This window comes from Sceloporus occidentalis, unplaced genomic scaffold, assembly GCF_023333645.1.
Source record: "Sceloporus occidentalis isolate IW3139 unplaced genomic scaffold, rSceOcc1.0.p SCAF_1, whole genome shotgun sequence".
NCBI classification, from domain to species: Eukaryota; Metazoa; Chordata; class Lepidosauria; order Squamata; family Phrynosomatidae; genus Sceloporus; species Sceloporus occidentalis.
In genome coordinates, this window is record NW_028316981.1 from 228,694,876 (window position 1) to 228,716,923 (window position 22,048).

The following is a 22,048-nucleotide window of genomic DNA, read 5'->3' on the forward strand; positions in this document are numbered from 1 at the left end:
TGCTTTAGGCAGAATGAATATTAGTTAGGTGTCAAAAGAACTCTTGTATTTAGCTGAATATGTTGAGGCCAGTGAAGACACCTATCTTTGCCGCGTAGTTGGGTAGGAACTAATGAATTGGACTCAGATTGAAGCCTGCTGTAGTTGAATCAGGTGGTGCTGGAATTTTTAATCATGAGCTCAATTTCCTTACCTGAAGAACATTTAATTAAAACTGATTCAATCTTGCCGTATTCACCACTGCAGTGAATTGCCCTTTCCCATAAGCTACATTTAGATGGCAATATTGCTTCTATAAAACACTGGAATGGACTGGAATGGCAATATTTTTATGGCTATTATATGGATATACTGTGCCAGTGGCTATGAAATACATGTGATTTTTCTGTACTTTTTATGAACTTGCTCCTATAGAAATCTCTGTTCAGGTCCTTGGGCCCAATTGGAAGCCATGGACAATGAGATGAAATCTCATATGCTTTCATTAATGGTTGTAGATCTGGTTCATGAAATCCCTAGCATTGGTTTAGCATAAAATTCTCAACACGTAACAGGGTTTTCTGATTATAATTGTCTGAATTAGCCTTTGACTTACCTTTTAAGTGAGATATTCCTTTAATGATTTTGGGTTAAGGAGTCTGTGTCTTAACAAATAATGCCTGCTCTCTAGTGCTCATTAGGTACAGTCAGACTAGAAGTTGGAAGAATAAAGGCAGGTCCGTTCCATTCGGAGAGGAGAACGTCTCAGAGCAGCCAGGTTTGTAACTGCTTGCATTGGCTTCGTTTGAAACCATCACAAGCATTGTTAAATTATATAAGCAAATAAAAGAGAATTGATTTTGTAGTGCCAGTGGTTTTTCTGTGGAGACATAGCAGAACTGAAATAAAATGAAAAGCCAAGTACATAAAAAAGCATTTTTATGTACTCATTTCCATGCTTGATTTATTATAGGTTTTTTTAATCGCTTAGCTTCTCAGAGGTGAGGTGTAGTAGAGACCTGATGAAAAGGCACAATATAGCTATAGATTTAGTAAATCTTAAACTGACATTTAGATGTAGGACTTCTGCTGTCGTAACTAAATCTTTAGGGCATGCTCTTATCCCTTATTCTGTTTTTTATCACCTCCTGTGGGCAGTGTTCTTTATAAATGAATATTCTTTGTTTGATCACCTCCTCTCAGCATCATAGCCCTGCTAGACAGCTGCATTTGTAGGAGAATTGCCTGTGCCTTATTGGTTGGTACATCTTAAGAGGATACTATTCATCATCATTTTCTTCTCACTGTGACTTTGCTATTTTTCCTGCTGAGGTTTTAGTGTGGGCACAAGTGCATAGAACTAGGAGTTCTTTCCCCCCCAGAAGTACTTTACTTGTTCTAGTGTACAATATTTTACATCAAGCCAAACAATTTCTCACACACTCTCACTACCACTATATACAGCAAACAGTTAGAATTCCAGGTCTGTACTTGTGCTTCTGCTCCTTAAGAGACCATACCCTTGAGTTCAACTGACAAGCATAATCAAAGAAATACGTTGTTTATTTAAAAATTAACAAAAATGTGTGATAATATTGGTAGAAATTTGTGAAGAAGGAAAACAAGGATCTAGGAGTAATTCTCATTGATGTCTCTCTATAAGGTCAGCGAAGGAAGTGGCAGCCTGTCATCCTTTAGTTTCCCAGGTTCTGGATTTAATGCAAGTGAAAGTTATGAAAACACTCTGAAGAAGAATTCCTGTAAGTTTCAACCAGTAGGGATGTGCGCTCAGAACACAGGATTTTTAAAGCATTTTCTAGGTACTCAGTTTCTGTCACTTACACAATTCTTTCTTTTTAACAGTGGCATCTGAAATACAAGGATTAAGAACAGTTGAAATCAAAAAGGCAAGTAGAATAAAGAAGTTTGTATCATGCTAGAGAAAACTGGATATTACCTACTGGGTGATCCTAGGCAAGTCATGTTCTCTCAGCCTCAAAGGAAGGCAAGGGCAAACATCCTTTGAGCAAATCTTTCTTAGAAAACTCTATGATAGGGTCACCATAGTTGACTTAAAAGCACATCACACCAGATGTTTTGTTACTAATTAGTAGGGAAAGTAAACATTTGACCAATTAATTGTTTAAAACTGGAATAAATAGTGTTTTCCAAAAGCTAAATTTGAGAAAGACTCAGTTTACTTGTTGTGTCTCAGATTCTCTGGAACAAAAGCAGATGTAAATACTTAATTGAACATTATTCATGCAAAAATACACTAGAGGGAGCATAGTTTTCTTTGTACACCTATAGCACCGTTGACTTCCACTGCAAAGGTTTTGATGTTTCAGATGACAGTGTATTCATAGGTGGGACTGTTTTTATTTACATATTTACTACTTCCTTTTCTTATGATAGTTGGATGAATTACAAATATGTAGTGAAGGCAGACAAAATATTTGCTACAGGATTTTTAAAAAATCAACCAGGTAGGGTTAATGTGAGGATTAAATGACTTGTTGTCTGAGTATTTCCAGAGCTTTGAAACATTAATTTTTGGGCCTCATCTTCCAGAATTCCCCAATTAGTGGTCATTGTGGCTATAAATTACCTATAGTAATTTTTCAAGCTCTGGTGTCTTAGTGCAGTGGTCCACAAACTGTGCCCTTTAAGGGATTTTGGACTTCAACTTCTAGAATCCCAAACTATTGGCCAACATGGCTGAGACTTCTGGGAGCTGAAGTCCAAAATCTGTTAAAGGGCACAGTTTGGGGACCACTGTCTTAGTGGAAATCATAGAGGTGCTAATCTTTTGAAGATTGGGATGCCCATTCTGTAAATGGATTGATCTTCTTTCCATTCCTAGACATAAAGAGGTATGACATTATTCATTATGCACACCATAAAGGTTGATGTGATAGTTCACCACCACTATCACCTGTTTCTATTTTCAATACCTATATATAGAATCTAGAAAACCTCTTTCTCTTCCTCACTGTTTCTCTGTTTTGTAGCCTATGGTTTTTTTTCTAGAATACCTTCTTCTTCTGACTTGTAAGCTAGGTTTGCCACTAAGAGTTCTTCTGGTAAAAGCTGGAAGAACACTTAGCAGGCTGCAAAATAAAAGCCTGGCTATCTGTGAAGCTTGCTGCTGGCCTCCTCAGAGATTGCAAGATGCCCAAAATGTTCACTATTGTGTTTCTGTGTGGAAAGTCAAAGTGCTGGCACCTGAAGTCATCAGCTGTTATCTGACATTATTATCTCCCAAAGTTCATCAGCTGTGGTATAAAACTCATCCAAAATGACTGAGCACAAAGTATAATTGATATCAACCGCCACCCCCTTATTGTTTGCTGCTATTTCTATTTTCTTCTACAGGGCCCATCAGATTCTCTGGGAGTTAGTATTGCAGGAGGAGTAGGAAGCCCACTTGGAGATGTTCCCATTTTTATAGCAATGATGCATCCCAATGGAGTTGCAGCACAAACTCAGAAACTGCGGGTAAGAAGAAATAACAAAATAAATGTTTTAGCTTGAAATAGCTAGTGGAAATAATGTAGTTTTTTTCTGCTTGTTAACCACATAAGAAAAGTCATCTTAGCAGAAAAGTGGGCATTGTGTGGCCTGTAGGCTGCATGTGAGAAAGCACTGTGCAACCCTAGAAGCACCAGGGCTTCTACCTCAAATATATATGTTTTAATTGCTCAAATTTTCTCAATTGTTTGGATTGAAAAAGCCTCCAGTTTCATGTCTAAATATTATTTCAGGCTTCCTCCAACTCCCTGACACCTCAAAATTACTGGTTCAGTTTCAATCATAGAAACTAGTGGTAGCTGACATGGGGTCAGGAGGTGTTGAAAGTGGCCCTCCAAATCCACATGTATGTAGGCAAATCTTTGTAAGTCATAAGTAGTCTGCAAAACTTCAGAAAGGTCTGGAGAAACTGAATATTATTATCAGTTCATAGCAAGTCTTTTTGCTTGCTGCATTGTTTATAATTTAGTCCCAGCATACTGAAAGGAGAGCCAGCATAGTGTAGGGTTTTGCGCATTTAACTCTGAAGACCAGGGTTCAAATCCTTGCTCAGCCATGGGGAAACCACTGGGTGACCTTGGGCTAGTAACAAGTCTCAGACTCAGAGAAAGGCAAAGAAAACTCCTCTCCTGGAAGAAATTTTGGTTGAAAAAAAAGATGGTAGGTTTGCCTTAGGGTGGCCATAAGTTGGAAATGACTTGGAGGCACACAACAACAACTAATACTGAAACATATTTGATATTTTGAAAGGGATTATTTCCATTGTAGCTAGTTTTAGTTTAATAACGAACAGCTGCTTGATAGTTCAGTGACCTAAGACATGATAGACACTCGAGTGAGAATTCAAAGTGGAAATACTGGACCACAGTGACACCTTGCTCACAGAATAGAGGTACACATCCCACTTCAGGCAAGGCTCTTTTCTTGATTCTACCTTACACACAATTACTATATCGTTGGCTACTATCTTATCATTGGTTTTACCAAGGAGTTTATCACACGGGAAGAATTTCTCTTAATTTCGAAAGAAAAGAAAGTTGGGGCCAGAATGCATTCATGTGAATTCACTAGTTCATCAAATTTACGTGAATTTGAATTGCATTTGAACTAACTTCCCATTGCCCGAAAATAGCTTGCCATTGCCCGAAATTGCGTGTGATCACCTCTCACGCAATAACATGAAACCCCATGATTGCGTTCAGATTGCCATTGGATTATACTTCACATTTCCTTGTCTGATAAACTCCCAAGAATTATATGTAACTGTTTGTTTTGGGGGGACTTTTCCCAAAAGGTTCCTTTGCATAGATGAGCATTTGTTCCAAAACAGCAGAATCTCAGCTGTTATGCAGTTGTAGAGTTACTGAACACTTCCCAAATTGTAATCATTTAGCAAATGTCCAGCAGTGCATAATGTGGAAGTATGATGATTTTGAAAGCCAGCAGCTAAGTAAGTGCTCTCAGGCCTGCCTTGAAATGGGGAGAAAACTTGTTAAAACAATTGCCTTTGAAATGGAAACTTGGTGTTGATATCTGATTTCTCTTTTCCCTTAACCTTCCTTTGTTATTTTCCAGGTTGGAGACAGAATTGTTAGCATTTGTGGAACGTCTACAGAAGGCATGACTCATTCCCAGGCTGTCAGTTTGCTGAAAAATGCTTTGGGCACAATTGAAATACAGGTAATAGTAGTAGTAGTAGTAGTAGTAGTAGCAGCAGCAGCAACATGCCTTCATTGATCTTCAGAAAACAGAATCAACTTTTATTTTCAACTTGTGGAAATAAAAAGTGATTATAACCAATGAGGTTTAGAGGAGAATTTGATGGCCATAGTTTTTTTGGATGCATTTTCTTTGTCTTACGATTTATACTAGAAACCACAATACTTTGTTGTCCTTTCCCAGTAAAACAGAGGTTTGTAATCAGTATGTCTTTGAAGCTGGCTTTGGGCTACAGTTATAGGCAGTGAAGTGCAGAAGTGGGGGGAGAACTCTGAATGCAAATAGAAGTAATTGCAAGATGTTCATATGGTTGAGACGGGTAGGCCTCTTTTAAACAGAAAAGCAGTCGTCCAGTCCTGTCTGTAAAAATCTGTGTGTTCACCATGTGATCAGCTGTCATACAAATATTTTTAAAACACCTTTTACAAGTAAAATGCTTATGTTCCAGAGATGCTTATGGCTGCCAAAATAATTTCATTTTGTCACATTTGTGGCCTGTAGTTCACAGGCAGTCAAGGTACCACTGCCATAAAAAAGTGTTCTGAAAAGCATGGATCAAAAAAGAAACATGGGTCCTATTGGCTTTATTCTGCATAGAGCATGGGATACCCAGGCCTGAAACTGTTTCCTGGTCCCAACTAGAATAGACTCATTAAATCAATTGGATTTATTGTTGATTTATTCTCCAGCAATTAATTCAGTGGGTCTACTTTAGTTGGGACTAGTGGTTGGATTAATGTCCAAGGTAGTGAGTTTGCTGTGCAACAGAATTCCTTCCATTCTGGTCAGATATACAACCTGTTCTCAAGCATCAAGTTCTTTCTGTCCTGATTTCAGTTAGAGAGGCTGAGCACAGCACTGGCCTGGCTGACCCTAGTGAAAGTCAAATAACTATTTCCTCACGAGTGCCCTGGAGCAGTATTCCAAATAATTTTTTTAAAACTAGTTTAAAAAGAGGTATGGTTGAAGAAATTTGTAAAATGCTTGAAGTAACATACTGAACAAGCAAAAGACAACATTCCAACCCTAAGTGTAGGGATGGAGAAAACAGGAAATTGGAATGTTCAATTAAGAGGCTTTTGGTGTTGGTTCCGTTGCTGGATTCAGATGTATTATTTGAGGACTGATGGACTGGAGAAGCAAAGCATGCAGAACTGCAAGGGGGAAAGAGTAAACACTCCCTTTTTGTAGCAATATCTTTGTGTATCTAAACAGAGGAGTCAGGGGTCTGTCTCATTTTTGTGACTCACAGATCCAAGTATGTTTAGTATTGCCTCTGTGTCCATGGGAAGTACATTCCTAGACTTACTGTGGATAGTGAAAATCATGGATAATGGTGAACCCTATATTTCTGGTGAAGGTGACTATAGAGTCATTATACAGGACCTCCAGATACTTAGAGAGACCTTTTTTTTCAGATGCAAGGTAAGTGAAACTGCAGTTATTTGTCCTGAAGATTCCTGGGTTGTATTGTATTAATTTTAAAAATAAAGTAATGCAAAGCTGGGGAATGGGCTATTTGGTCTGTAGAATTCCATTCCACATTCTGTTTCACTTAATAATCTTTGCACACAATTCCTTTATGAACCTGCAGGTTGTAGCTGGTGGAGATGTCAGTGTTATAACCAGCCAGCAGCAAGATCCACCAACATCTAGTCTTTCATTTGCAGGACTGACATCAAGCAGCATATTTCAAGATGATTTAGGGTGAGTACATTTTAAAAAATCTCTTTGAATGTGATTTGTTTTAAATTTCCAACAAGCAAACTTATTTAAAATAAGTACAGTCCTATATGACAGTGGGCAATGTTTTCTGGACTTGAGTCCAATTGTGACTTTAACTTTTATGTCAGCGGAACAGTGAATCCACTCCATATTTTCATTAAAGGGCCATATAAGGTGCTCAATCTATTCTGGATATTCTATTCAACACCTTGGAGAAGTTGCTTTTCTGTCCAGACTAAAACCTGGAGTGGATTTAGTGCTGCACTGACATGGAACTTGCCATCCACCAATGTGTTGGTCTCCCATATTTGATTATGGGTGTGGAGGAGTATGTTTGAACTCATGGCTTGAAACTATATAAGGAACCACAGTTCCATTTCTGCAAACTGTATTTAAATCCTTCCCTTACATTGGATGTTGATCCACCATCTCATTTCCCGGAAAGTCTGTGAACTTTGGGGAACTAACCAAGAACACCCATTCTAGCTAAGGAGCAGGAGCTATCCCTGAATGACAAGGGATCACATGTTTTTTAAGAAGGTATTTCCTACCTTCTTCAGTAACTCATGTGGTATTTCCTACCTTCTTCAAGAACACGTGTGATCCCTTGTCATTCAGGGGCAGTTCCTGCTCCTTAGCTAGAAATGGAATTGTGCTTCCTTATGTAGTTTCAAGCCATGAGTTCTTCAAGAACTTCTGTTTCTTCAAGTACCATGCCTCTCTAAGATGTGGCAATAATGTGCCATTCATTGTGTGTGGAAATTTAAAGGCAATAGTAGCGAATATCCACGTTTCTAGCTTTATGAGAACCTGGGATTTGCCTTTCTCGATAAGAACTTGAACTAGTAAGATGTGACGGCTGCCCGGCTTCAAGCACCAAAGAAAGATAACTCACTTTCCTCTCCCCTATATTACAGACCTCCGCAGTATAAAACCATCACTCTGGATCGAGGACCAGATGGCTTAGGTTTTAGTATTGTTGGCGGGTATGGAAGTCCTCATGGAGATCTACCCATTTATGTTAAGACAGTGTTTGCAAAGGTAAGAGCAAAATCAGAAGGTTCATACTGTCCAGCATTATCATTTGAGATACAGACATGTCCCTTCTCAGCAAGCAGAGAAGGAGCCATATATGAATGGGTTAACTTCTGTTAAGTAAGGCAAGATAACATGTTATTTTAAAATGAACCTCAATTGGTCCTCATTTCGTCATGCTTCAGTTCTTGCCTTACCCAGGGAAGGTCATATTTCCATCTCTTCCACTTTCTCTGACCTTACTTCTTCAGTTTAAATCTGCTTCTTTCTCTTACCTTAAATTCCTATTTTAAAAAAGAGCCATTAGCCATTCCCCACATTATCTTTCCCCCTTGCATTTTCCTCCGCCTCTTTTCTCATTTTTTCTTCTCTTTTTCTTAAATGTTTCCCTCAGAGTCACCTATGCTAACAAAGCTGTTGAATTTATTCATATTGAAATGGTCCTTCCTTGTGCTTCTGACCTTGCAACAGCAGAGGTCTTGAAGACAATTTCTATACAATAACAATGACAAATAGAGGATTTAACCTCTGCTGTGGGCAGGATTACTGATGATGAATGTTCAGAGGGGGATATGGAAGAAAGGATAGAAGCCAACCCTAACAGGGCTGCTCCTACTCCAAGTCTACAAATCCTTGAAACCACAGGTGCTGCCCCAGTATCCCCCACAGTTCCTCACAGGAGTGTGAACATGTGCTGCAATCACTTGCTGGTGCCAGTTCATAATGCAAGCCTGCATTATAGATGCCAACCATTTTGAGCAAGGCAATACCATTCCTTCTGCAGCACCTATGCCCTTGTCTTTATTTGATCCAATGTGCCATTTCATACGGCACGTTTCCATCCCTCTAAAAGGCACATGATCAATGGATTATTGGATGATGTGTTACAAACATGTTTGCACCCTCTGTTTTTCATTAAATCTACTGTCCTCATTGATTCATTTACCCAAATTTTATGTTCTGATTTATGTATAGGTTCTTTTTTAAACATGTTACTCCTGTCTGCTGTGCATTTCGTACAGTGGGCCCTCAGTATTTGCTGAGGTTTGGTTCTATGACCTCCTGTGGATATCAAAATCCATGGATGCTCAAGTCTCATTATATGCAATGATGTAGTGAAATGGTGTCCCTTATATAAAATGGCAAAATCAAGCTTTGTTTTTCAGAATATATATATATTCTTTAATATTTTCAAGTTATGGATCCTTGAATCTGTGGATTAGGAATTTGTGGATATGGAGGGCTGATTGTACTTTTCATTCTCAGGTTATTTTAGCCTGCATGCACCTCCTGCTTGTCCAAACCTTCTCTTCAGCATCCATGTAAATCATGCTTGTGTGATGACCTGCACTATCTCCCCTTCCTGTTTATTTGCTTGTATATTCAAGAGTGGCTTTGTGAAAAGCTAGCATTACATTTTAAATACGTATGCCTTAATAAGCAGGAACATTTGACAAAATGTTGAAGTAAAGAAGTGGAGGTTGTAAGATAGCACCAAATAAAGACCAGTACAGATAAACTCAAAAGCAAAATTAAGGGAGAGGGAAAGGCAATGCATGCATGCCTCTCAGTGATAACCTAATTGATAATGATATTTTTGGGGATATATCAATGGTAGCATGAACTAAAGAAAAAAGAGGAAAGGCACAAAGAAGTATAATAGTCGAAAGATGGAGGAGCTTTCCTAGGCAAGGAGGAAGCATTGAGGAGGAAATGGGCCCAGTAGGAAATACCTTCTTAAAAAGCATGTGATCCCTTGTCATTCAAGGATAGCTCTTACTCCTTAGCTACAATGGATTTTCATGGTAAGCTCCCCAAAGTGCCATTCATTGCAAAATATTAGGGTAGGAACAGAGCAACCAGGGCAATGAGATTCAGGTCCTGATAAGGTTGAGGTCTGCTTTTCTTTAATGAGTGCAATATCATCATACATTTCTGTATGTACTTGAGGCCTGCAGATACATTTAGCATTTGAGGAAAACAGAATGATCACAAGTTGGAAGCATAGGAATGCTGAGCCTTTCTGCTTTATTTATGTGGGCAGGGAGGTAAAACATATGAACCTATCTTTGATAGAGAGCTTTCTGTGTTGAATGCAAAAAAGTTTCCACTCAAGTTCCTGCAGGATATTGTAGGCACAAGTTAGTACTTGGTTCATTTGTCATTTGCAGGGTGCTGCTGCAGAAGATGGACGCCTGAAGAGAGGGGATCAGATCATCGCTGTCAATGGGCAGAGTTTGGAAGGGGTCACTCATGAAGAAGCTGTGTCTATTCTGAAAAGGACAAAGGGAACTGTGACATTGACTGTTTTGTCTTGAACACTCTACCCGAAGAGGTCAGCACAATTACTCTGTCCACATTCTGTGTAGGAAAGAGAATGGACATGTTTATGTAGGTCTCTTGCAAATGCAAGTTGTCAGGCTGTTCTACACCATGGGTGAAAAAAATAACAAATGATCTTATTTTTATACACAGTAGAAATATTTTCTTGCCGTTGGATTACAAAGATTGGTTATGTAGTGTAGGACCGTGAAAGGAGACCTGTGGAACAAGAGAGAGAACAAAACAAAATAAGAGGACAAAAGAAAAAGATAAGGCTATTTTGATAATTTGGAATCACATGATTGTTCAGAGTTCTATTCTGGAATTCCAAAAATACATAACATTAGATAATCAGTGTTGAATTAACAGACAGAAGTTTTAAAAGCACGAATTGATCATCCTGATTACATTTTACTGCTGTTGTTAATAACTGTATACCCAGCAGTGGAATGTAAAATTCCAAACTCTTTTCTGTAATCATTTTGATTGAGAACAATATTTTAAAGAAAAAGATTTTAGATGTTTGCTCAGCATTCATGAAAACTATAATTCAACAGAATTATTGATCTTTGTATTCACTAGCAGCAAAAGATCCATCTTTGGATGGGATAAATGTGCAAGCAATGCCTCTCTATTAAACAGATCCCAGGGATATAGGTCACCTCTTCTTACTTCTCTGTACAGTTTCTGGCAGTGATAGCCAGGCCATGCAAGGTCACAGCTGCAAAGCAGATTTTCCTATTTGCATTGTGTCTTGTATTCCCCACAGGAGTGGATGATAATTATTACACAGATGTATCCATACATGGACAGATACAGATACATAATCATGATAGCTTTTGGTGGAAATTTTGATCCTAAATCCTTTCTTTAAAAATACATTTAAAAATGCCAGTACAGTTGGCCCTCCATATCCATGGATTTCTTATCCACGGATTCAACCAACCATGTCTAGAAAATATCTAAAAATATATAAATTTCAAAAAGCAAACCTTGATTTTGTCGTTTTATACAAGGGACACAATTTTGTTGTATATAATGGGATATGTATCCCGTTATATATAATTAGATTTGCATCCCACTGTATATAGTGGGATTTCAGCATACACTGATTTTGGTATCCACAGGGACTCCTGGAACCAAACTCAAGCAGATATCAAGGGTTGCAAAGGAAACTTTGGAAATGTTGACAGAGATTCTAGAAGGTAAATGTAAAGATATTTTAAATAATTTTATGTACCTAACTATATCAATTTGGCTTCTGGTTTGTCACATTTGGAAGCCTCTATATAAGAAAGTATGTGTGAAAGTGTGTCTGGAATCCTTGAAATAGAAATCCCAAGGATAGAATTTTGACCTTCCTTTGGGCAAGATATCTACACTGCAACTGAAACTTCCACCACTGAACTATCACTGGATCATATATGAGCTCCAGTCACCTTGTTGACTTTATGTTGTGAGTTCTATTCTTGTGACTCCTTGAAATAGACGTGGATGAAAAAACTTCCATTTCAAGATTTTGGGGGACAGGAATTTACCAGCATTTGCAAATTGCTTCATCTGTGGTAGAAACTCAAACTGGTTGATTTATCCATCCAAACTTTAAGCTGGAGGTGTTAAACTCTTAGAAATCTGGACTTGACTCCTTGGCTATTAGGACTGAATTAGGATTGCCTTCTCTTTTATATGGCAGGCATATATTACCTGGTGCTTTCCAGGCTGAGAGCTGCTAAACTGAATGAATTTGGCCAGCACAAATGGGGAAGAATTTTGTTTTGCTTTGTTCTGTAAAATGTATCAAGATTCATACATTTCTCTCCATTCAGGTCTTAAATTTTTGAATGCTAGAAAAAACAAAAAACAAAAATTTGGGTTAGCAATATGGTGTCAAGTTAGGGATATCTTAGGGAGAGGGATACATCGATTAAGTCATCTCCAAGTAGAGTTTGGAAAAGTTACTTCTTGGAATTACCTCTCAGGATTCTCCAGGAAATATAGCCAGCCCCCAGCCATGATTTCATGCTTTCACTGTCATAGTTTATCTAAGAAATTGTGAATGCAATTCAGGAGATAGCTGTAAAATTAAGCAGTAGTTTTGGAATATAACCCAAAAAGCATTGTTATCACTGTTGCCAGCAGCCAAGAGGAACTGAGAGAGCAAATCTGGGACAAATTTTATAGAGCTGTCTGTGCCTGCTGATGTATACCTGAACATACAGCAAAAGGTTGATTTGCTGTTGCTTATCACTGTAGTAATCATAGTAATTTCTTTCTGTGAAGGTTTATTCCTCATAACAGTGTATTTATTTGTATGGTTGATATGGATAAATGTCCCCAAATATCCCTCATTGCCATTGTTTGAGGTCAGCTGTTTGCTTTTGTTCATGTCTAGTACTTTAATTCAGATGGTCATAAAAATGGTTAATATCAGCACATGAGGAGCATACTAGTCTCCCTCTTACCATGATCACTCTCCACCTTTCTCAAGCAACACTCTGAAGATGACAACATCATCTATAATGGAGCTTCTCCACACAGTCAAGAACTCTGATCATATGGGGAATCTCTGAGTGAAGGGAAGCTCTCCTGTTCAAACTGTCACTCCAAATCAGAAGAATGATGGATGTAACAACAGGGCTAGGGCTAGCTTTTGCATAAGTCGATGTTAAACTGTTTTTGTGATCACTGGTATAGGGAATAACTTTGTGCATATTTTAAAAATACCAAACTCTAGGGTTCATTGTCCTTAGAAGTATATGAGTGAGAAATATCCAAAGAGTAGCACTGTAATGTTGAAGGGAAACAAGGAACAAAAATACCTTACAGCTGACAATAGCAGCTGCCAATACATAGTATTCAGAGAGTGGCCAAGGAGAAGCAAAAGCTGCTGCTAGCAACATCCTAAGTATATTCACTCAGGCAGATGGACCAAAGCTGTAATCCTATATACACCTAAATAGAAGGTCCTGTTAAGGCTTACTTCTGAGTAGGCATTTATAGGATTGCATTGTCACTCTGTCTTCTAAGTGTGTTTACTCTTTTAACCTGCATATAATTTTCATTCACTTCTTTTTTAACCACTCTGCCCCACAGAGCAGTCTTCTACTGCCATCACACAGCCTTCTATATCTTCTTTTATTCTGCCTACCTCCTAATTTGTTCCTGCCTGAAAAGTTTAAATTTCACAAGACCAAGCCAAACCAGGATGTGAGAACCCATTTTGTGAACATTTCTTCTTCCTGTGATATGTACCCCGTTTTCAGAGTTAGCAAGTAGGTTATCATGGGAGTTTTGAGGGAGAATACCACAGAAGAAAGTATATTGAAAAAGAGCCACAGCTCCTTTTCCTATCCACCCCATACATGCCAAGCCTTTTCACACTTTTGACGACTTACCGTTTGGATCACATTTTGTTTGAAATGTTCCATTTGCCTTCTTCATGAAAATCATGATATATCCCATTGGGTTATACTATGTGTGGTTTTAGAGCAATGGAAGTTTCTTTGGAATGAAGGTAATGTTTGTTGAGATACCACTGCCCTCATGCTGAGGTACCTTTGTTAGCCATTAGTGAAAGTCTGTTCTAGCTATAAAAACACTTAACCGGTGCTTGAGAAAAGCTAAGGTCTTCCAGGAAACATTTTGGCCATCCCCAAATTCCCCTTTTCATACTTGAAATGGTCACTGGAGAACATTTACTGTGTCCTAGAATTTCATAAGGCAGTACAACTTACAGCAAAATTAGGTTAACCAAATGTGTACTATCTCCTTAGAGCATTGCAATGGAGAAAAGTTTAAGATTGATGTCAAGTCTTTTGATGCACCCTCTCTTTAAAAATGTCATAGAAAAGTAAGATTTTTCATCCACCTAAAGAACAATTTTTTCCATCTGTTTCCTGGTGTTTTCTTGAGGTCATGATTGCTTTGCAAACTTTCAAGAAAGTATAAGAAGCTATCGGTGGTATTTAATGGTTGATGTTTAATGGAAGAAGAAATGTAAAGACAAACAAGCCTCTTAGAAGAATATGAGAGGCACAAGTAGCTTTTCCTCAGAAAGAGGGGGAAATAGAGTTTAGGAAGTATCTTGAGATATTTTGAGAAATCTGGTAGTTATGAAAAACTTAATTAAAATGAAGTCCTTGGTGTAAGTAATTAATTACGGATGTCTCATGGGCTAGCCCCCATAAAATACAGTAACTGGAAGCAATCAGTGTTGAATTACTGTCTTGTACGCACTAACAACCTTAGAATGTGTTATACCTACCTTACAATATGTGCAACCACTTGAAATATCTTCTATATTTGTAACAGATGTAGTGTACAGATATTTTATTACTACCAATGTGTCTAAATGCAAAATTAGTTTAATAAATGTGAATCTATCTGTGGTGAACAAATGAAATTTCAGGTGTCTTGGTATATTATTATGGAGTTGTTTTTTCTGACCTTTGGAAGGGCTGTGATGGCAATTCGGCCTAGCTTGCTTAACCAATAATTAGTTCTATGTACAGTGGACAGTTTTCCTCAGTCTTTTGGAGGTAATGGTAATCATGGCTACCAGAAATGACTGCTGAAGACAAACCTACAATAATTACACATTTACTCTTTTAATTTTCTAATCCTGAGCATCTGTTTAAGATAAAAGATATCCAATTAGTGATGGATGGTTTTAACATTATGAATCTACTAAATATAGAAGTAAATTGAATAAAAGAATGACAAGCACATAATGCATTCAAAGTTTGACAAGATATCTTTTTAGACTACAGTTCCCAGAAATGCCTGTCAGCATGAAGCTGTAGTCCTTTTTTAAAAATGAAAGTTTAATCCAAGCCACCCCAAGTAATTTGATGGGACACTTCATAATTTCTGAATAAGTTCCATATTCACAAGCCATAAAGGACGCAAGTAGTCATGTTGTAGCCATTCTGTTGATAACTTCTGACAACAAGCTTTGGTGCATAGTAATGCTGTGATGGAGCCATAATGTTTGAAAGCTGCTCATTATGTAGGTGACACTGCTTGGCATGTCTGTTCCACTAACAGCAATTGGCAAGGGAAGAATCTCTGAATGAAACACAAGATGAGTACATTTTGGATCTTTCATGAAAGTAATGAAATACATGACGTACCCACTGACTTCTCACATTTGTTTGTTTCATTAATTCTTTTTATAGCAGGAAACCTCTTACATAAGCAGGCTATCCACCATCCTCTGCATGTTAGAAGTGCAGTTTTGTCCACCAGAGCTCAGGTGATTTGCTGCAGCGTGTGAAACTGAAAATCATGTTGTAAACTAATAAAGTGATATATCCATCAAAGCAGGGAGTAGATATAATACCAGTGGTTGTCTTGAACTGGAGCATCTTAGCACACCCCTGTAACAATTTTTCCCAAAGCTAGTTTGGTTAAAAACCAAAATTAATCAATATGGAATATTAATTTGCTGAGCTCATACTACTTTAATTCAGTACAAATCAAGCCTTTGTTCTCAGAAATTAGTCTGTAGTTTCAGATGTAAAGCTAGGTCCTATACATCAGTGTTTCCTAATTCCAAGTTTGCTGTTTGAGCTGAAAGTTCTTCCTAAAAAATGGACTTTCATTTGGGGGAGGAATCAGATTACACCCCACCCCCATTCAATTTATTTTGGTAATGCTTCCTTTGGCAAGTGGTGTGATAGTTACAGTTCCCACCACCTACTCAAACATGTACAGTATAATTCTTGGGTGATGCCATCTCATCACATGCTAATATCATTGCTGGGTGCCATCAGAAACACCACTATGGTTTACATGTTCCTTTCACTCGTTTGCCAATGGTTGTCAAAAAAGCCAGTTTTACTGCCACCTGTCAATGGGTGGCAATGTGCCATTTCATGAATCCAAACATTTGTTCCAGATACTTACAGATACTCAGGGATTGCATAACTCTTTTTTATGCCATAGGTAGTGTTTCCTTACCTCTATCTGAGCAATCGTTACTGTTTAAGAAACAGCAGCAAATGAAAGTTTAGAGTAAAATGGTACAATTAAACCAAATCTGCTAAGTTTGTATGGGATAATGTAGTCTTTCAGATATTCTGGACCTATGTTGTGAAGGACTTTGAATTGTGCATGGAAGCAAACTGGTAACTGGTGAAGCTGTTTTTAAAATTATATGCTCCCTATATCTGGCCCCAGTCAGCATTCTGACGACAGCATTTGGGACCCACTCAAGTCTCTAAACAGTTTCCAAGGATAGCCCCACGTGTGTTACAATAATCCAAACAGGATGTAATCAAGACATGTGTCACTGTAGCCAGATCTGATGTCTCAAGAAATGGGTGCAGCTGTGTAAATGCACCCCTGGTCATTGCTGAAACCTGGGCACTAAGAGTTGAATCCAGGAGAACATCCAAGCTACAAGTCTGAGATTTCAGGAGGAGTATAACTCCAAACAGCACAAATGGAGCCACTATTCCCTGATCTGACTTTTGACTGCCCTGGAGCACCTCTGTCTTGTCTGGATTTGCCCTCATCTAGTCCATTACTGACAACAGACATTGGTTCAGTACAGAGACAGTTTCCTTAGAATCAGATGGGAAGGAGAGCTAGAATTGAGTATTATCATATTGCTGCTGGATTGGTGCACTTTCAAGAAAATCATATTGCAGTGAGAAACATTTTGTCTTTTGTACAGAGTTGCACGTTGGGTGTGATAGTTTTATTGTTGAAGTTTCTTATCAGGTATTCTTCTTTTTGTATGATCACATGCCTGTGCCTTGCTAGCTGACATGGCATTTGAACTGAAAAAACACAAAGAGCTCCATGCTAACAAAAGAACATCAAGAATGCCTTCTCAAGACACTTTAGGACATCTGTGTAAGAGTATGCAAATACTGTTTAAGCATTCTGAAACCCCTGCCACTATTGAGAAAAGAAGTAGTTGTTCAAATGGTCCTCAAAATAATAATAATAATAATAATAATAATAATAATAGTACTGTTTATTTATAGCCCGCTTTTCCAAGGAGATCAAAGCAGGTTAGAGGTACTAAACAATGTACAATTTGCAACAGTATCTACATTATAAAATTTCAAACAAATACATCAAATTTTTAAAAACAAGATAAAAATTACAAACATTAAAAACCACAACAATAACTAGCTTAAAAGTGCTAGTGTAACGGGGAGAGATCAGATATCACAACGCCTAGGGGAAAGCCTGTTGGAAGAGGTAGGTCTTCAGCTTCTTTCTGAACAGGTCAAGGGAGATAACCGAGCGGAGCTCGCCGGGAAGAGAGTTCCAAAGCTGCGGGGCAGAGTTGGAAAACGCCCTCTGTGCAGTCACAGTGTACTTCATATCAGGAACCCTCAACAATTGCTTCCCGGCCGATCTGAGAGTGCAGGGCGGATTATATGGGGAGAGGCGGTCCTCCAAGTACTCTGGGCCCAAGCCATTTAGGGCTTTATAGGTAATAACCAACACCTTGTATTGGGCTCGGAAGCGAATGAGCAGCCAATGAAAATCTTGCAGAATAGGTGTTATGTGGTTAGTCCTGGGGCATCCAGTGACTAACCTAGCTGGCATATTCTGCACTAATTGAAGCTTCTGGGTTTGGTACAAGGGTTGCCCCATGTAGAGCGTGTTACAGAAATCCAACCGAGAGGTTACCAGAGCATGTACCACTGTTTCAAGGTCCCCCTGGCCCAGGAAGGGTCGCAGCTGGCGTATCAGCCGAAGCTGATAACAAGTGCTCCTGACTGTCGCATCCACCTGAGATGTAAGGTGGAGCGACGAGTCCAGAAGCACCCCCCAGACTGCAAACTGAGTCCTTCAGGGGAAGCGTGACCCCATTCAGGACAGGTGGACAAATCTTTATCCCTGGGCCCGGGGAACCTATCACCAGTACTTCCGTTTTCTCTGGATTCAAGCTGAGTCTGTTTTCCCTCATCCAGCCCATTACTGACTCCAGACAGGCATCTAGAGGAGAGATGCCATCCCTGGTCACTGCATCAGTCGGAGACACAGAGAAACATATGTGGGTGTCATCAGCGTACTAACACCGCGCCCCGTATCTCCGGATGATCTCTCCCAGCGGTTTCATGTAAATGTATAATTGCTCCAAAAACCAGACAACAGGTTTGTCTGAAAATCAGGCAACAGGTGTCCTTCTATGAGGTATGTTGTTTAAATGATGCATGCATCCTAATAGGCCAGAAGCTGTGCCAAAGCCACACTCCAGTCCTAAGGACTGGGGCACAGCTTTGGCACAGCTTCTGGCCTCTTAAGATGTGTGTGTCATTTAAACAGCATATCTCCAAAGTGACCTGAAGCAGCTTTATTTTGGCCTGTCTGTTTGTCCCCATAGTTGTGGTTTTGTAATTGTATTTTGGCCACCAAATTCAAAGGAGCTTATTTTGAGCAAGTATCCTGAGGAGTCTACTTATAGTATGTTACATTCTAAGCATTCAGTAAATCATAGGTCATTTTATAATGCTGAATTCCTGCACCCCACATTTGCTGAACATTAACAGTCACAGATCCCACTTTAATCGCCACAGCTGCATCCTATGGAATCTGGAAGTCTGTAGTTTGGAGCACTCTGGCTGAGAATTCTAAATACCTTCACTAAACTATAACTCCTAGGAATCCACAGGATGGAGCCATGGCCATTGAAAAGGAAACATATGTGATATAATTGCATAGCATGAAAAGTTATTTTTCTTCTTTACACCTAAAATCTGGGTTGAAGGGATAGGTGTACATTCATCAACTTCCTTTTGTTTAGATATATTTCTAGGCAAGAGCACAAGTTCTTTTCACTGTTGGTGGGAGGCAAGAGGTACTATAGCCCCAAGGCCAGCCCTACCATTAGGTAGAGTGAGATGGCCATCCTATGTAGTGAATTTTGAGGGAAGAAGCAAGGAACTACAGTACATTGTTGGTGAACATAGTTCTGTGTATCCCATGGCCTGGGTTGCCTTCCATCAAAGAGTTGAATGTAGTTTTTCATATTGACGCTAGAGAGCAGTAGAGAACCAAACTTGTTCCTCTAATCCTTTTTAGCATATAAAAAAGTCATCTTACTTTGGCCTATGACTTTGTCTTGGCTCAAGCAACAAGGGGGGAAATCTGCAGAAATATTTTGCCATCTCCTAATCAATTGAGATATGTGATAGAAGGCCTGTTGCGTGTGATAGATTTAGAATGGTTGGAAGTAGATACAGAGGAAGCAGATATGAGAATATGGAATATCTTTTTTAAGGACTTTATAAGGAAAGAAATAGAAATTATTGGAAACCCACTTATGAAAAATATAATAGAAATATGGTATAAACATAAAAAAGAATTAATGAATGAAGATTCAATAATAACGCCAATAATAATGGAAAAGAAATTCCCAAAGAATTTGAGAGGATTGTTAGATAAGGAATTAAATGAAAAGAAAATAGACAGAATAGAAGACTGGATAGATGTAAGAATAGAGAAAGGAAATGGACAGGTTACTTACCTGTAACAGTATTTCTTCGAGTGGTCATCTGCGAATACATACAAATGGGTTTCACTACGCCTGCGCAGTGCTGTTCAGAAACTTCTAAAATCACTGGGCAAAGTACACTTTGCAACATATAGAAACTTTTTGGCGGTAACTCCGCCCACCTCTTATGAGGCCCCTGCATTCCCGCTCTTTCCCCATGAGAATGAGCCAATAAAAGCAAGACACAGAGGAGAGGATGGGCGGGATTTGTATGTATTTGCAGATGACCACTCGAAGAAATACTGTTACAGGTAAGCAACCTGTCCTCCTTCTTCATGGTCTCTGCGAATCATACAAATGGGTTTAGACTGACAAGCTTAGGTAAGCGGCGGAGGGAGTGTCCTGAGACCAAATAAGGTTCAAGCAATGTGATTTTTATTGCTCACAATAAACTGTTTGAAACCAAACAGACTTATCAGTCTTGTTTTAAATGCACACAATAAACTGTTTGAACCCAAACAAACTTTAGTCAGCCTTCTTTTTAAAGTACCCCATAACAGCCCATGCCAGACAAGGCACAGCATTCCTGGAGTAGTCAATAACAGCATGAATGAGGTAATGCATCAGACCAAGTCGTGAGGTCACAAGACCTAGACAAACCATCAACAAGGGTAAACAGGTATGATACACAGAACACAGTGCAATAGTCAATAGTGTAAACAGGTAATCAACATAACCATTCTCTGAATAAAGGGATGTAAACCTTGAGGTGACCAGAGTGCATGTACATCAACAATTTTAATGTAAACCTGACACCAATACTGCCCTACCAAAAGCTGCATCCCGTCTGGCCCTAGTGTCCAGCCTGTAATGCTTAATTGGACAGAACTTCGGGTTCGAGCCGCCGTCCCCAGGAAAGTCTGTCAGCAGCAGAGAAGAAGGAGAGGGAAACCACATGGGAAGCCATTCCCAAGCGCTGCTTCGGCACCTGCAAGGACACAATGAGATACAAGAACACCAGAAAGCATGGCCCAAAGGCACCGTTTCTGCGAAACCCAGCCATCCGGAGAGCAAGGCCTTGCGGCCGGAGGATGAAACCAGTTCAAAGGAGGCGTCCGGAAAGTAAAAGCGGCAAGTTTGGAAAAAGAGGGGGAAGAAGCAACAGGAAGATGACAATTTGGCAGAGGCGGATGGAGTCTAAGCGGGGGGATTCCGGCCATCTTGGCCAGCGTGTCTGGGGTCTTCTTGACTGGAAGGGGCAGCTACCGGCCCAGCGACGTCTGCGACTCGGCCCCCACTGGCCGCGGGAAGACCCTCGCCTTCGTCATCTCAGAGGTCCAAGCCCTTTTGGACCGAGTCGTCTGCCACATCCGGGCGCTGGTGGTCCTGCCCACAAGGAACTGGCCCAGCAGCCAAACTGGGAGGCTGCCTGTGCCTTTTTCCACCAAGGCAACAGCTGAGGCAAGGAACTTGGACATGGGGCGAGACCAAGGCTCTCTGAGGCTTCATCTGCCCTGCCTTCAACACCACCAGCCAGCTCCAAGCCAAACTGGGAGGCTGCCTGTGCCTTTTTCCACCAAAAACGTGGCAACAGTTGAGGCTGTTTAATATTCTTTTTCAGGACCGGGACCGGGGGGGGGGGGGGGTTGAGAATGAAGATTAATTTCCTATTGTATCTGTTACTGTTATTTTTATTGTTGTTGTGAGCTGCTATGTATTTTGTTTTTGCTATTTATTGCTAGTGTGATTTGCCATGTTATTTGATTGCCATTATTATTTGCTATGTATTTTTTTTACTGTTGTAAGCTGCCCTGATTCTTTGTGATTGGGTGGGATATAAATAAATAAATCGTTATTATAAATGTCATTGGCTGGGACCAAACAGCAGCTTTGCAGACATCCTCCAAGGGCACCCCAGCCAAAAAAGCGGAGGATGCTGCTACCGCCCTGGTTGCATGAGACCCAACAGTTTATAGCAGAGGTGGATGGTACCAGCCACCCATTTTGAGAACCTCTGCGGTGACACCGGCAGTCCCTTCTTTGGTTCCGAGTAACACTGGAACAGTCTCTCAGAACAGCTCGAACCCGAAGTTCTGTCCAAATAGAAGGCCAAAGCCCTCCTAACGTCCAAAGTGTGTAAAGCCCGTTCGACCTCCGTTGTCGGGTTCGAGGCCAGGGTAGGCAACACAATGTCTTGATACATGTGAAAGGCTGACACCACCTTTGGCAAGAAGGTAATATCGGTACGGAGGACCACCTTGTCCCTAGGAAACCTTA

General features: G+C 39.7%; 1 protein-coding gene across 14 annotated transcripts in view; it reads left to right on the plus strand.

The window, feature by feature from the left end:
* MPDZ (multiple PDZ domain crumbs cell polarity complex component) overlaps positions 1–14,696 on the plus strand; it is a 138,811-nt gene extending 124,115 nt beyond the window's left edge. For 11 of the 14 annotated variants that reach the window (XM_089489621.1, XM_089489612.1, XM_089489652.1 and 8 more), the window contains 8 exons: positions 671–757; positions 1,643–1,739; positions 1,843–1,886; positions 3,355–3,477; positions 5,086–5,190; positions 6,824–6,936; positions 7,872–7,995; positions 10,161–14,696. In XM_089489621.1, the coding sequence (XP_089345747.1) occupies positions 671–757; positions 1,643–1,739; positions 1,843–1,886; positions 3,355–3,477; positions 5,086–5,190; positions 6,824–6,936; positions 7,872–7,995; positions 10,161–10,307 (840 nt within the window). In that variant the 3' untranslated portion in view covers positions 10,308–14,696. The remainder of the gene's footprint in view (positions 1–670; positions 758–1,642; positions 1,740–1,842; positions 1,887–3,354; positions 3,478–5,085; positions 5,191–6,823; positions 6,937–7,871; positions 7,996–10,160) is intronic. The other 3 variants (XM_089489668.1, XM_089489697.1, XM_089489636.1) reach the window with 2 other exon arrangements.
* Positions 14,697–22,048: the final 7,352 nt, after the last annotated feature.